The sequence below is a fragment of the Mobula birostris genome, chromosome 5, assembly GCF_030028105.1.
Source record: "Mobula birostris isolate sMobBir1 chromosome 5, sMobBir1.hap1, whole genome shotgun sequence".
Classification (NCBI taxonomy): domain Eukaryota; kingdom Metazoa; phylum Chordata; class Chondrichthyes; order Myliobatiformes; family Myliobatidae; genus Mobula; species Mobula birostris.
The window spans coordinates 27,148,467-27,162,444 of NC_092374.1; the positions used below are offsets into that span (position 1 = coordinate 27,148,467).

A 13,978-nucleotide genomic window follows, 5' to 3' on the forward strand; every position below is an offset into this window, starting at 1 on the left:
GTGTCACGGATAAGCCAATCCCAGTTTACTGTCAGTAATCAAAATCAATGCTTTTATTTTCAGACTAAAGTTACAAGAGAAGAGAAAGGGCCTGGTTCAGCAGCTGGAGGATGCGACCCAATTAATCATGTTTCTGCATTCGCAGCTCAAAAGGTACATGCTCACATGGTGTACATGCAAAACTGCAACCTTTGATGGCAATTATTCATAGATCAGGACTGAATAAACAGATTGGAATGAGCGTTTCAGCTCTATATGAAATTCTGTTTTGATCAGTGGTTCTGTCTCACAGTGGGTGGGCTTGGATGTTGTATGCCATTGTACGAACGTCAGGCAGCTTTCAAACTGCATTCTGTGCACTGTCACAGTCACCTTCTCTGCTCCCTGTACATTATCCTCTCACTTGGTGAGCTCTGACAGAAAAAAATACAACTGAGGAAAGCCAGCACTTGAACCTGTGCAGCACACAAAATGCTGGAGGAACTCAGCAGTTTAGGCAGCATCTATGGAGGAGAATTAACAGTTGACATTTCAGGCCATGACGCTTCGTCGGGGCTGGAATGGAAGGGGGATGGTGCTACTGGTTTAGCATGTGATGAATAAACTTGCTGTAAAGACTAGAATTTGTGTTTTGCATCTCTCACATGTCCCAAAGCACCAGGTCTCCCACAAAATACACATGAAGTGAAACTTGTAAAGCTCAGCAGATCTTTTGTGTTGAACTGACAGGATAATGGAGCCCTGGCTTAAAACCTGCAAGTTCAGACTGTGCAGCACATCCCAGAAATGGCAGCCTTAAGCATGCAGTCACATCTGGAGTGGGACCAGAATCCTGGACCCTCTGACGCAGGAAGTGTGAATCCAACCTACTTGGCCAGGGTTGATGCTAGTGCAAGTAAGGGTTTATTCCAGGTGCGTCAAAGGTGATGTCAATTCAAAATCGGCAGCTGCTCAGATTGTATGGTGTTGTCTTTGTAGATGCAAGTGTGGAGTTTTTTTTCTGCAGCAATTAATACCACACCTTATATTTTTTAGGTATTCTTTCACTGGGCTGAGGAGTTTGTCAAGTTAGAACATTACAGCACACTACAGGCTCTTCAGTTCATGATGTTGTGCCAACTTTTAATGTACACTAAGATCAATCTAAACCTTTCCTCCCACATAGCCGTCCATTTTTCTACATTCCATGTGCCTATCTAAGAGTCTCCTAAATGCTCCTAATCAATCTTCTTCTATGACCACCAGCATCGCGTTCCACACAACCACCACTTGTTGTGTAAAAAAAAAACTGCCTCCGATATCCTACTGATACTTTCTGCCAATCGCCTTAAATTTATGCCCCTTGGTGTTAATCATTTCAGCCCTGGGAAAATGTCTTTGCCTTGTCCACTGTATCTGTGCCTCTTATCATCTCTCATCCTTCTTGGCTCCAAAGAGAAAAGCACTAGCCCGCTCAACCTATCCTCATAAGACCAGTTGTAAAGAAAATTTCTGAGAGAAGTAATATAAGACAGCAGGGCATATTCTACAAAGAAAGCTGAAATTTTCTTGGAATATTAATTTATATTAATGTGAAATTGGTCACTGAGTGATCTTATATTTAGAAGAAGGCAAACATTTTGTCCTGTGAAATGCTTCAGGAGTACTCCAGTTCTGTTTAAAATAAAATGGAAATTAAGTAGAAATAATGTTTTATTGCTAGGACAGTTCTTTGCAGTTGTGTGCTTGAGCAGTCTGTTGCGACTTAGTCTATGGCACTTTCACTCTGTAAGGTTAGCCTCAAGAATACCCCACTACAACACTGAAGGAACAGTGCTTTGACAAGAAATTCCACCTATTGGATGAGATTTTAAATCAAGGCCTGTCTGCTCTTCCTTAAAATAGATTAGATGTCAGGGATTATCCCAGCCACCATCCATATCTCCCTTGTCGTTATTAAAACATGATATTATCATGCTATTGTTTGGGTAGCTTGCTGTGTGTGAGTAAGGCATTGTGCTTCCTATTTTACAGCAGAAGTTTCATTTCACAAGGTAATTATTTGACGGAAGTCATGTTGGGACATCCTATGATTGTGAAAGGAACTGCATAAATGCAAAGCTTTCTTTCGACAATTACAATCTCAGGATCCCAGTATGAAAGATTAAAAACATTTTTTGATTTAAATTTCTAGTTTTAATATCCATAAATATTGCTGCCACAATTTATATTTAATTGTCTCCTTCATTGAGAATGTGCATCCTTTCCCATTTCTGGCATTTGTTGATTCCTGTCCAAGTACCTTTTTCACAGAACATAAATGACAGAAGCAGTTGCTTTGGTCCAGCGAGTCAGCACCAACCATCCATTTACAATAATTCCTACATTATTCCAAATATCTATTCTTGCCACATTGTTATCAACTCCCTCCCTCCCAGATTCTATCACTCAAAAGCATGCTAGGGGCAATCTACTATGGTCAATTAGCCTATGAACCCATATGTCTTTGGGATGTGGGAGGAAACATGCAAGCATTCAGAGAACGTGCAAACTCCGCACAAACAGTGCCTGAGGTCAGGGTTAAACCTGGGTCTCTGGTGCAATTTGCACCATTGTGCTGCCCATGTAAGTTTGTCACTGATCTTTTACCTCAGCTCTACTTTTCTGCCTTAACCCCATATATCTTCTTCCGCTTAATATTGTAACATTCTTTTGGTACTGCTTGGCTTTGCATCTTTAGAGGTGTAGGTACTTCTCAGCTGGTAACCAAGCTCAGCTCTGTCCTCTTTCAAATGAACATGCACAATAGCTGTTCTGCCAAACACAGGACCTGTGGCTAGCTTTCTCCCTTTCTGCACTAGAGACGCTGTGTCTGCTATGCTGCCTGAATGATATTACTGTAGTTAATTCAGTGCAATTTAATCCTGCACTTTTTCAGTAAGGATGCATCTGCATAAGTTGAATAAATCATCAGTCCTGTGAAGGGTCTCAGTCTGAAACGTCAGCTGTTTATTCCCCTCCAAACATGCAGCCTGACTTGCTGAGTTCCTCCACCATTTTGTGTGGATGATCTAGCTGAGACATCAGGTAACTGATGCAAAATACATGTAGTAGATAAGCAGACATTTCTGAGGGAATTCGGAGATTAATTCTAAAGTCCAGTTCATCAACAAGTATCTGATACCTCTGACACAAGAAAATCTGCAGATGCTGGAAATCCAAAGCAACACACACAAATACTGAAGGACCTCAGCAGGTCAGGCTGCATTTATGGGAAAGAGTAAACAGTCACTGTTTCAGGCCAAGACCCTTCATCAGAACTCAGGACTCGTCAGGAGTCCTGATGAAGGGTCTCAATCCAAAACATCAACTGTTTACTCTTTTCCATAGATGCTGCCTGGCCTGCTGAGTTCCTCCAGCATTTTCTATATGTTGTCATATGATAGCTTTGCTCAATTTGTTCATATTTAGTCACTTGTGATATTGGATTTACACACTGGCATGGTATAGATTGCTGAAGGAATCTTGCAAGCATTTTTTTCCCTCAGTGTCTTTCATGAGTGAGAGAGAGTGTTTGTGTGTGTGTATATACGTACCATAAATCAGGGACTTTCAGGTGCTTTGCAGAGAACACAGAAACTACATTCCTCAAGGATTAGTTTGTATCTTTTCAGTTTGATCCTACTTCCAAGAGCCTGGACAGAATTCAAACTTAAATGCTAATCTGGAACGCATTAATAGCATGCTGCTGTTCCCCTGGCAGAAAGCTCACACCAACTAGCATTTCCAGAATGTTATGGTTATTTATCTGCTCCAACCCTTTCTTACTATAATATAAAAATATATTAAAAGTAAATATATCTGGAACAAATCATAATGTTTTCCTTCTTGGTGTTTAAGAAAATAAATAGAAATTCAAATGTAAGCTGCAGAATGAAACAATCTTCAAAATGTAACAAGGCCAGGATAAAGAACTTGACAGTGAGCAGTGCTGTACATTTGGTGATGTATGCATCACTAACACCTACCAAGCCCCAGCATTTTGAGTCACTTCCTATGAAGTTGAGTCATTGATTCTAATTTAACCACAAGTAGCATATCAAGGATATGATCCATCACCCAGCATTCATGGCTCGGTGTAAGGAAAAATATCTCTTTAGTCAACATGGCTTTAGGCATTGGTTATCACTTTTCACATACTTAATTGTGCTTTTTGAAGAGGTGACCAAGAGAATTGATGAGGGCAGGGTGGTAAACATAGTCTACATGGACTTTAGCAAAGCTTTCAATTAAGTCACACATGTTAAACTGGTCTGGAACATGAAATCACATCAGGTCCAGGGTGAGCAATTCAATGAATTGCAAAATTGCCTTCATGGGAGGAATCAGAAGGTGATAGAGGAGGGTTATTTTTCAGATTGGAGGCCTGTAATCAGTTGTGTGGTAGAGGGAATGGTGTTGGGTCCCCTGTTGTTTGACACATATACTAAAAATTTGGATGAGAATGCAGGTGACAAGATTAGTAAACTCGTATTGTGAATGATAGCAAAATCTTTGGTGTAGCAGGCAGTGAAGGTTCTCTAAGGCCTCCCATCAACTGTGAAATTGGGCAAGGGAAAGGCAGATGGAATTTGACTCAGACATACAAAGTGATATATATTGGGAAGATAAACCAGAGCAGGAAGAACCCAGTGAATGGTAGATCTTTCTGGAGTGTTGTAGAATAGGGAGACCTTGGGATACAAGTACATAGTTCCCTGAAAGTGGCAATACAGGTGGACAAGGTGGTGTAGAAGGCTTTTGGCGAGCCTAGTTTCACCAGAAGGGCGGGAGCACAAGAATTGGGACATCATGTTATAACTGTAAAGGATGTTGGTGAGATTGCACCTTGAATATTGTGTATACTTCTTTTCGCTATACAAAGGAAGAAAATAACTAAGCTAGAGACGGTGTAGAAAAGATTCACGGGGGATGTTACCAGGACTGGAGGGCTTGAGTTATAAGGAGAAACTGCATAGACTAGGACTCCTTTTAGCAGCAAGAACTAGGCCTTATGTGGATTTACAAAATCCTGGGGGAAAACCTATCCATCTCTGAGGCATAGATAAGATGGATAGATTTCCCCCCAAGATAGGGAAGCGGGTAAAGGTTTAGGGTGAGAGGGCAATGATTTAAAGGAGACCTGAGAGGCCAGGTTTTCACGCAGACGGTGGTGGGTATATGAAAAGAGCTGCCAGCAGAAGTACTCGAGGCAACTACAATTACATTGTTTAAAAGACATTTGGACAGGTTTGTGGCTGAGCAAATAGGACTAGCTCAGGAAGGGCCTGGATTAGCATGGGCAAGTTAGGCTAAAGGGCCTATTTCCATGTTATAGAAGCCTGTGACTCTTGTTCTAAGAGTCCCCTAATATAAAAAAGGTGTCTCCAGCTGAGCCCAAAAAATTCAAGATGGCCAGAATAATATGTGATAGAACTCACCTGTTTGATAAAATGCCTCGTACGATTGAATATTATATTAACTGCCTTTAAATGTCTGTTACAGAAATAGTTACTGTGCATTATAGAAATAGTTACTTTCCCAATTATCATGTATAGTCTCATGGTGAAATTTTTCATCTAGTATTCTGGCTTATAATTCACTTTTTTTTGCCTGCTCGAAGTAATTTTAAATTAACCAATTTACAAACATATGCAAAAATATTGTTAGACTGTTCAGAAAATTTGAATTGTGCAATTTTGGACTAAGAGGTACAGGTATATGCCCAGAAATTCATACCTGAATGGTAGTTCTAGTTACAGCAAGTAGTTGGGTTAGTAATTTGTATTCGGCACCTGAAATTCAGATAGGTTAACCTATCAACCAGGGATGAAAATCTGTGAAGTGATCTGTGGCCGAATCCTTTAAGTTTGAAGTCTGGGGTTTGAAATTGTGTTTCCATGAGCCTGGGCAGTTTTCACAGATAAATGCAAATCTGCACTGCATTAATTATAGGCTGCTGTACCCAGGGGAGAAGTTTATTTTGATCAGCATTTCCAGCCCATTCTATTTTTCCTGAAAATGTACTGTAACATATTAAATCTGGGAGTAAGCATTTTTATTCAATTTTGTGCTCATACAAAATTCAACATGGAGGATTAACTCCTTCCTCTCCAGTTGACAGGAAATTGACGAGAATTAGGAAGCAACCCTGAGTCAGAAGTATTCATAAGTAACTCATTATTAAGGCTGGGTTGCCATGGTTACCATTTTGTCAAGACACTGTGATGAACGCCCCTCTCTTTTTCTTTTTCAGCCTTTCAGCAAGCACACTGTCTGTGTCGTCTGGGAGCAGCCTGGGATCACTCACGTCAAGCCGGGGCTCCCTAAACACGTCCAGCAGGGGTTCCCTCAACTCCCTTAGTTCCACCGAGCTCTACTACAACCAGTCAGACCAAACAGCCGACCTAGAGTACGAGTACCAGTACAAGCAGCTGGACTTCATTGTGCAAGATAAAGCTGTATACAGTCCCTCAGGGCCCATAACCACCATCCACGAAAATGAGGTGGTAAAATCCCACAAGGAGCCGCGCTGTGAAGAATCTGCGGACACCTCTGCTTCGGGACATGGCGTGAAATCTCTAATTGAGTCTTCGAAGTCGGTCACCTCCTTGTCCTCCAGATCTTCGCTCTCTTCCCTGTCTCCTCCGAGCTCGCCCCTGGTCTCGGATACAGTATTTTTGTCCTCGGCCCAGGAGTCAGCTTTGCATCCTGTCGCAGCAGACTTTGAAGGCTGCGAGTTGCACCAAGGTTTTGTGAGCCTCAGCCTGTATGGCAGCAGCGAGAGCCAAATGTTGCCGGAATCTGGTCAGGCCAGCAGGACTCGAACGCCTTACCTGACCGTGGAGCCTGGGATTCGAAGCAGAGCTGGACACTTCCTGAATGAGGCTAAAGGCCTCAGTGATGAACTAGCAGTTCCTCTCTCTACCATGAATGAAGGCATTGCAGGTGAGAGTCCCCTTTTTTGTGCTGTGTTTAGTAATTAGCTTGGATGCTCTCTCAGTGAGAAGCTACACAATGTGTAACTGAGCTCTAAACACTCGGAAGGTCACTGGTTTCAGAATGAAAGTGTTAACGTATGAGGGGTGTTTGATATCTCTGCATCTGTACTCGCTGGATTTTAGAAGAATGAAAGTGGATCTCATTGAAACCTATCAAATATTGAAAGACTGAGGAAGAGTAAATGTGCAGAGGATGCTTCCAGTAGTGGGAGAGTCTGGGATCAGACGGCACAGCCTCAGAGTAGAAGAATGTGCCCTTAGAACAGAGATGAGGAGAAACTTTAGGCAGACAGTGGTGAATCTTTGGAATTCATTGTCACAGACAGGAGTGGAGGCTAAGTCATTGGGGTTACTTAAATGGAGGTTAATAGGTTTTTGATCAGTAAAGGCATTAATAGTTACGGTGAGAAGTCAGGAGAATGGATTTGAGAAGGATAATAAATCAGACATTGGCCTAATTACAGTCCTATGTCTTACGGTCTTATGATTCCATTCCCAATTACTGCTGAACTGGTTGACCACAAAGCTTCTGGGATTACTTGCTCATCAATATGAAGGGTGGTAGAAAATACATTGGGTGCTTCTCCGAGCTCTAACAGCTCCGGTTGGAACTGAATGCTCACAAGCATTAGGCTAGAATGGGTCTCTTTCTGTAACAAATAAGGGAGCTCAGTGGCTCAAGCAGCATCAATGGAGAGAAATGGACAGTCAACATTTCAGTCGACGGTCAAGACCCTTCATTGAGGTGTTGACTTTCCATTGTTTTCTACGGGTGCTGCTAGGTTCCTCCAGTATCTTGTTTGTTGCTGCAGATCCTAGCATCTGCCGTATCTTACGCTTCATAGATCTCTTTCAGCTGGATCGGGGAAAAAATAAATGAACGGTAAACCAAAGGTTGAAGAGGGCACTATTGTGGAATAATGCTGTTCGAGGAATATTTTCCAGGCCTGCTGCTTCTGTGGAATTTAAATGCAGTACAGTTTAGTTGATGCATAGGCAATGTATCCAGTATCTTGTTAGTAATATCCTGATTTAAGACCGTACTTTATTTTATTAATACAGTTATGCCGTTGGGCATTTTATTTTCTGCAGATCTCCTCAAAATGCAAATCTATATAAAAATGGTGTCCCTTAAATTACATTATACATTTACAGTTTCAATAAAGTATTTCATTTTTGCTGTTTAAAATAAAAATTCATTTGATTAATAAGTTAGGGTTGTTGAATTAGCCAAAAGGATTTGTTAATATTCTGGCCAATAAGATGCCTCGGAAAAAAACACGGACAACAGGCAGGATACTAGAGAGAGCGAAGGGAGGAGGAGTGGCAGGAAGGGTGTCGAAGAAGTTTCAAGAAAGAAGAGAAAAAAGTAACAGTCAAAAAAGGCAGCAGAAGAACATGGTGAAAAGCTCACAGAACCAAATTTGGAAGGACAGATACAGATGTCAGAAAATCCTCATGGTCTGACAGAGAGTGTGCAGAAAAGTTTCAGTGAGCCAGCTAGCACACAACATTGGAGAAAAGGCAAGAGCAAACAGCTTGATGCCTTTCCTTGGATGTTGCATAGGTATTTATAACTTTTAATTTTTTTTGGACTACTTCAGTACAGAACCATTTCGGTACTTTGAGTAAATGAACCAAAGCAAACTGGATTGATTGTTCTTTAATGATTGCGTACATGCTATAGACTGACATATACGAGGGGTGGTTGATAAGTTTGTGACCTAAAGTAGGAGTCAATTTTAGAGAACCTGGCATATTTATTTTTCAAAACGTAAACACGAGGAATTCTGCAGATGCTGGAAATTCAAGCAACACACATAAAGTTGCTGGTGAACGCAGCAGGCCAGGCAGCATCTCAAGGAAGAGGTACAGTTGACGTTTCGGGCCGAGACACAAAGGGTTGACTGTACCTCTTCCTAGAGATGCTGCCTGGCCTGCTGCATTCACCAGCAACTTTGATGATATTTATTTTTCAACATAGTCCCCTCCTACATGTACACACTTAGTTCAGCAGTCGTGGCGCATACGGATCCTTTCTTTGTGGAAGTAGTCCACAGCAGGGGTGATTGATAAGTTCATGGCGTAAGGTAGAAGGAGATGAGTTATTAACTTCAACCTTTCTGCATTATCACTGAAAGATTTGAACTGCATATGCATGTAATGAAAGCGTCTTGGACCTCCAGGTGGTCCACAGCAGGGGTGATTGATAAGTTCGTGGCCTAAGTTAGAAGGAGATGAGTTATACAGCTCTTGTTACGTGCATATGTAGTTCAACTCTTTGAGTGAAGATGCAGAAAGCTTGAAGTTAATAACTCATCTCCTTCTACCTTAGGCCACGAACTTATCAATCACCCCTGCTGTGGACCACTTCTGGAGGTCCAAGACGCCGACTTCTACACAGAAGGGATCCGTATGCTCCACGACCGCTGGACTGTGTGTGTAAATGTAGGAAAAATAAGTGTGCTAGGTTTTCTAAGATTGACTCCTTCTACCTTAGGCCACAAACTTATCAATCACCCCTCGTATGTGATGAGCCCTTTTCTTCATTTTGTTTGTTATGGCTTAAAACATTTTGTCAATGCAATTTCAATTTGTTTATACCGGTGAGAGCTGAATTATTGCTTCCTGGTGAACATTAAATTTGCAAGGTTGCCTGTCAATATTCACACAGGTAATTGTCTCATTTTCCCTCAGAAGAAATATTCAAACTTTTATGTTTTTTTTATGTTTACCAGAATCATATCTATCCTGGACCTGTTTATTTACTGGAAATAGCTTTTTCATCATTATTCCATGCATTGCAGAGTTATGTTGCTGTTGGTTAGTATTCACAGTAATAGCTAACTCATTACAAGCCTATGGTGAAAGGGTTACAAGCTTTTTATAATTATTTCTAGAATTAGTTGTAAAAATGTCAGAGGTCCTAAGCATAATAAGTTAAAAGAACTAAAAGTAAATTGCTCTACTCTATGAGCATTTCCGTTCTCTCAGGTAGGTATAGAAGATGAGAGAGTTTGGTTAGGCCACATTTGGAATATTATGTGCAGTTCTGGTTGTGACACTAAAGGAAGAGTATAGCTGTGTTGAACAGAGTGCAGAGAAAATTCACTAGCGTAGGTAGGCTGCCTAAGGCTTTGACACAGTATTGTAAGCTGATTTTTATATCATTTCTTGCGTGGGTTAACTTTGATTTAATTTGAAGCACATGGTGGAAAGACATCCATCTCCATCCTCTATTTGCCCCTGAAACAGCAATATCTGTGAGTGTTTAAGTTTTTGTTAATATTGGTAAACATTACTGTGCAAAGGTCTTAGGTACCCTGGCTATATGTACTCAAGACTTTTGCACAATACTATATATAAGGTTATGAGAGGCATGATAATAAGAATTTTTTATCTATAGTATGACTATTAAAAACAAGAGGACATAGTTTAAAGATGAAAACTAGGAGATTTAAAGGGGATCTTAAGGGTAAATTACTTTTTCCATAGAGGACATGGTGGAATCAGACACAATTTCAATGCTTCAGGAGCTGTTAGAAAGGTAGTGAAAAAGGTAATGCATAGAAGAATAAATTCCTAATGTGTGCAAGTGGGATTAGTTTAGACGGGCAAAATGGCTGACATTGATGTGATGGGCTGAAAGACTCATTTCTGTCCCTGTGAGTGACATAGTGCACAGGGGTAGATGATGCTGCCTCTCAATTCTGTGAGATTGGGTTCAACCGTGAACCTGGGTGGTATGTATTTGGAGTGAGCACGCTGTCCCTGTGCTCCAGCTTTCTCCTATGTACCAAAGGTGTGCCTTTGTATTAGTTGGCTGCTGTAAATAACTCCTCATGGATATAAGTGGTAACAAGCAAAATCAAGTTGATGGGTGAGTTGGGATCGATCTGGTGGGGACCAGAATGCACTCTATGGGCTAAATGGCCTTTCTCTGTGCCTTAATAAATAAGACTATGAATTTGTGACTGGAGTTTTTCACTGGTACATTTATAACATCAACAGCTATATAGAACAGAGAACATTGAATTGTACAACACAGCACAAGTCCTTCAGCCCACAATGTTGTGCCAGCCCTTTTGCTACATTGGCTTTTAGTGCAAGAACTCTTGAGTGCGAGAGTAAAGACAGCTTCCTGCAATGATATAAGTTCCTTGTGTAACCATGTTGGCACGTGGCCAAGTGGTTAAGGCGTTCGTCTAGTGATCTGAAGGTTGCTGGTTCGAGCCTTGGCTGAGGCAGCATGGTGTGTCCTTGAGCAAGGCACTTAACCACACATTGCTCTGCGACGACACAGGTGCCAAGCTGTATGGGTCCTAATGCCCTTCCCTTGGACAACATTGGTGTCATGGAGAGGGGAGACTTGCAGCATGGGCAACTGCTGGTCTTCCATACAACCTTGCCCAGGCCTGCGCCCTGGAGAGTGAAGACTTTCCAGGTGCAGATCCGTGGTCTCGCAAGACTAACGGATGCCTTTAAAGTCATATTGCATGTCTGTTGTTAATTTTTGCATTGTAAATCTCAAGTCTACTCAGTCCTGTGTCACTCTCATCACTATCAGATTTTTCATCAACTGCATGCAGATTAGTGCTCTTTTTGAAACTGCAACTTGACTTTTTAGATTTTAATCTTCCTTGTGCAGCCCATTTTTTTTTTTGTCAGCCCAACATGTGTGTTGTATGTAAGCCCCTGCCACAACAGTAACACTATTTGTTCAGCCAGGTCGTTTTCCGTTAATATGTTGCAATTTTTTTCACGGTCACTTTCTAACTGCACCTTAATTGCGTCTCTGTCTGCTGTTTCCATTGATACAGCTACTTCAACTGCTCTTTTAAATGTAAGTTGTGCTTCAGTTAGGAGCCATATTTGAATACTTTCTTGTAGGATTCCACAAACTAATCAATCTCTCAGTGCATCATTAAACTCATTACCAAACTGGCAATGCTCAGACAAGTTCTTCACATTTAGCCACGTATGCTGAAATGTACTCCCCTTCCTTTCGATTCCAAAAGTGTTCTGCAATCAACAATGGTTTTGATTCTAAATGTTCCTGCAATATTTTCATGATATCAGCAAAGCTCATTTTGGCTGGTTTGGTTGGAACAGTTAAACATTGAAGAAAACTGTATGCTTTAAATCCAATGCACTCAGTAAAATTGGTTCTTGTTTCTCATTGGCTATTCTATTTCCTTTAAAATACTGCTCAATCCATTCCATATACAATATCCAGTTATCTATTGTGCAATGGAGCACGTCCATCTTTCTGATGTAGCCAGCCATTCTGCTCCTTTTTTATGACTAGCACCCAGTACTCACTGTTGATGAACCTGTGAATTCTTCAGTTTACTGCCTGTTTTTTTTAACCTCAACTATTTCTACACATGCTGCTCTGTGTTTTTAATTGACTGTTTCTCGCTGCACTTCAACAGATAGATAATTGTCTTGGGTTCGTTTTTAAAATACCTCATCACAACTGTTATATTTTGTAATTCCAAAACATAAAAACTATTTGTAACAAAACCATGGGAGCCCAAGAGATAATTCATGTATGTTTGTTTTTACTGTAACCGAGGCGGGCACATATCATATGGAAGTATGATGACTTATGCAATTCACATACTCACCTCACTACAGGTATAGGAAAGATGTGAATACTATCAAAAGAGTGCAGAGGAGATCCACAAGGATGATGCCTGGATTGGGGAGCATGCCTTATGAGAACGGTTGAGTGTACTTGGCCTTTTCTCCTGGGAGTGACAGAGGATGAGGGGTGACCTGATAGAGGTGTATAACTGGGTGGGCACAGGAGTACATTCAGCCAGAAACTCATTCCACCGAGATGCAACACAGAGCGTCATAGGAAGTCATTCCTGCCTGTGGCCATCAAACTTTACAACTCCTCCCTTGGAGGGTCAGACACCCTGAGCCAATAGGCTGGTCCTGGACTTATTTCCTGGCATAATTCACATATTAGTATTTAACTATTTATGGTTTTATTACTATTTATTATTTATGGTGCCATTGTAACGAAAACCAATTTCCCCTGGGATTAATAAAGTATGACTATGACTATGACTGTAAGATGGTGAGAGGCATTGATCATGTGGATAGTCAGAGACTTTTTCCCAGGGCTGAAATGGCTAACACGAGAGGGCATAGTTTTAAGGTGCTTGGAAGCAGGTACAAAGGAGATGTCAGGGGTAAGTTTTTTATGCAGAGAGTGGCAAGTGCGTGGAATGGGCTGCTGGCGATGGTGGTGGAGATGGATACGAAAAGGTCTTTCAAGAGACTCTTAGATAGGTACATGGATCTTAAAAATGGAGGACTATGCCATAGGGTAACACTAGGCAATTTCTAGAGTAGGTCACATAGTCGGCATAACATTGTGGGCCGAAGGGCCTGTAATGTGCTGTAGATTTCTGTGCTCTATGTTCCTACATATAACCGTTAATGACTTACTTAAATGAACAAACAGTATACATACAATATTAATCAAATACTTCTGAAATGTTAAATACACAACACTCCTCACCACCTCCTCCCACGTATTAGAGAATGGCTGCTTGAACAAGAGTATGCAATCTATCCATCAAAAATGCAAACTCAATCTATTTTGGTCTTGCAAAAACTTTTGACTGTTAAAGAGGTTTTGCAGAGAAACCTTAATTTGTTACCTTTGGATATTTATAATTTGACTTTTACTGTCTAAAGCAGGGGTTCCTAACCTTTTTTTTAATGCCGCTGACCAGTACCATTAAGCCAGGGGTCCATGGGCCCCAGGTTGGGAACCGCTGGTCTAAAGGATATTTGACAGCTACGTTGTTGGAAAAGGTTTAGAGGGATGTGGGTGAAGGACAGGTAAATAGGATTAGCCTCAACATTGGGGGGAGTAGACTTAGGATGGAGATGAGGAGAACTGCTTTTCCCAGAGAGTGGTGAGTCTGTGGAATTCT

The 13,978-nt window shown here is 41.2% G+C and overlaps 1 protein-coding gene across 1 annotated transcript in view; it reads left to right on the plus strand.

Moving 5' to 3' along the window:
• The window catches only part of LOC140197574 (protein WWC2-like), a 248,429-nt gene that overhangs the window by 193,379 nt on the left and 41,072 nt on the right, over positions 1–13,978 (plus strand). The window contains exons 10-11 of the mRNA XM_072257703.1: positions 64–153; positions 6,275–6,966. Of these exons, the coding sequence (XP_072113804.1) occupies positions 64–153; positions 6,275–6,966 (782 nt within the window). The remainder of the gene's footprint in view (positions 1–63; positions 154–6,274; positions 6,967–13,978) is intronic.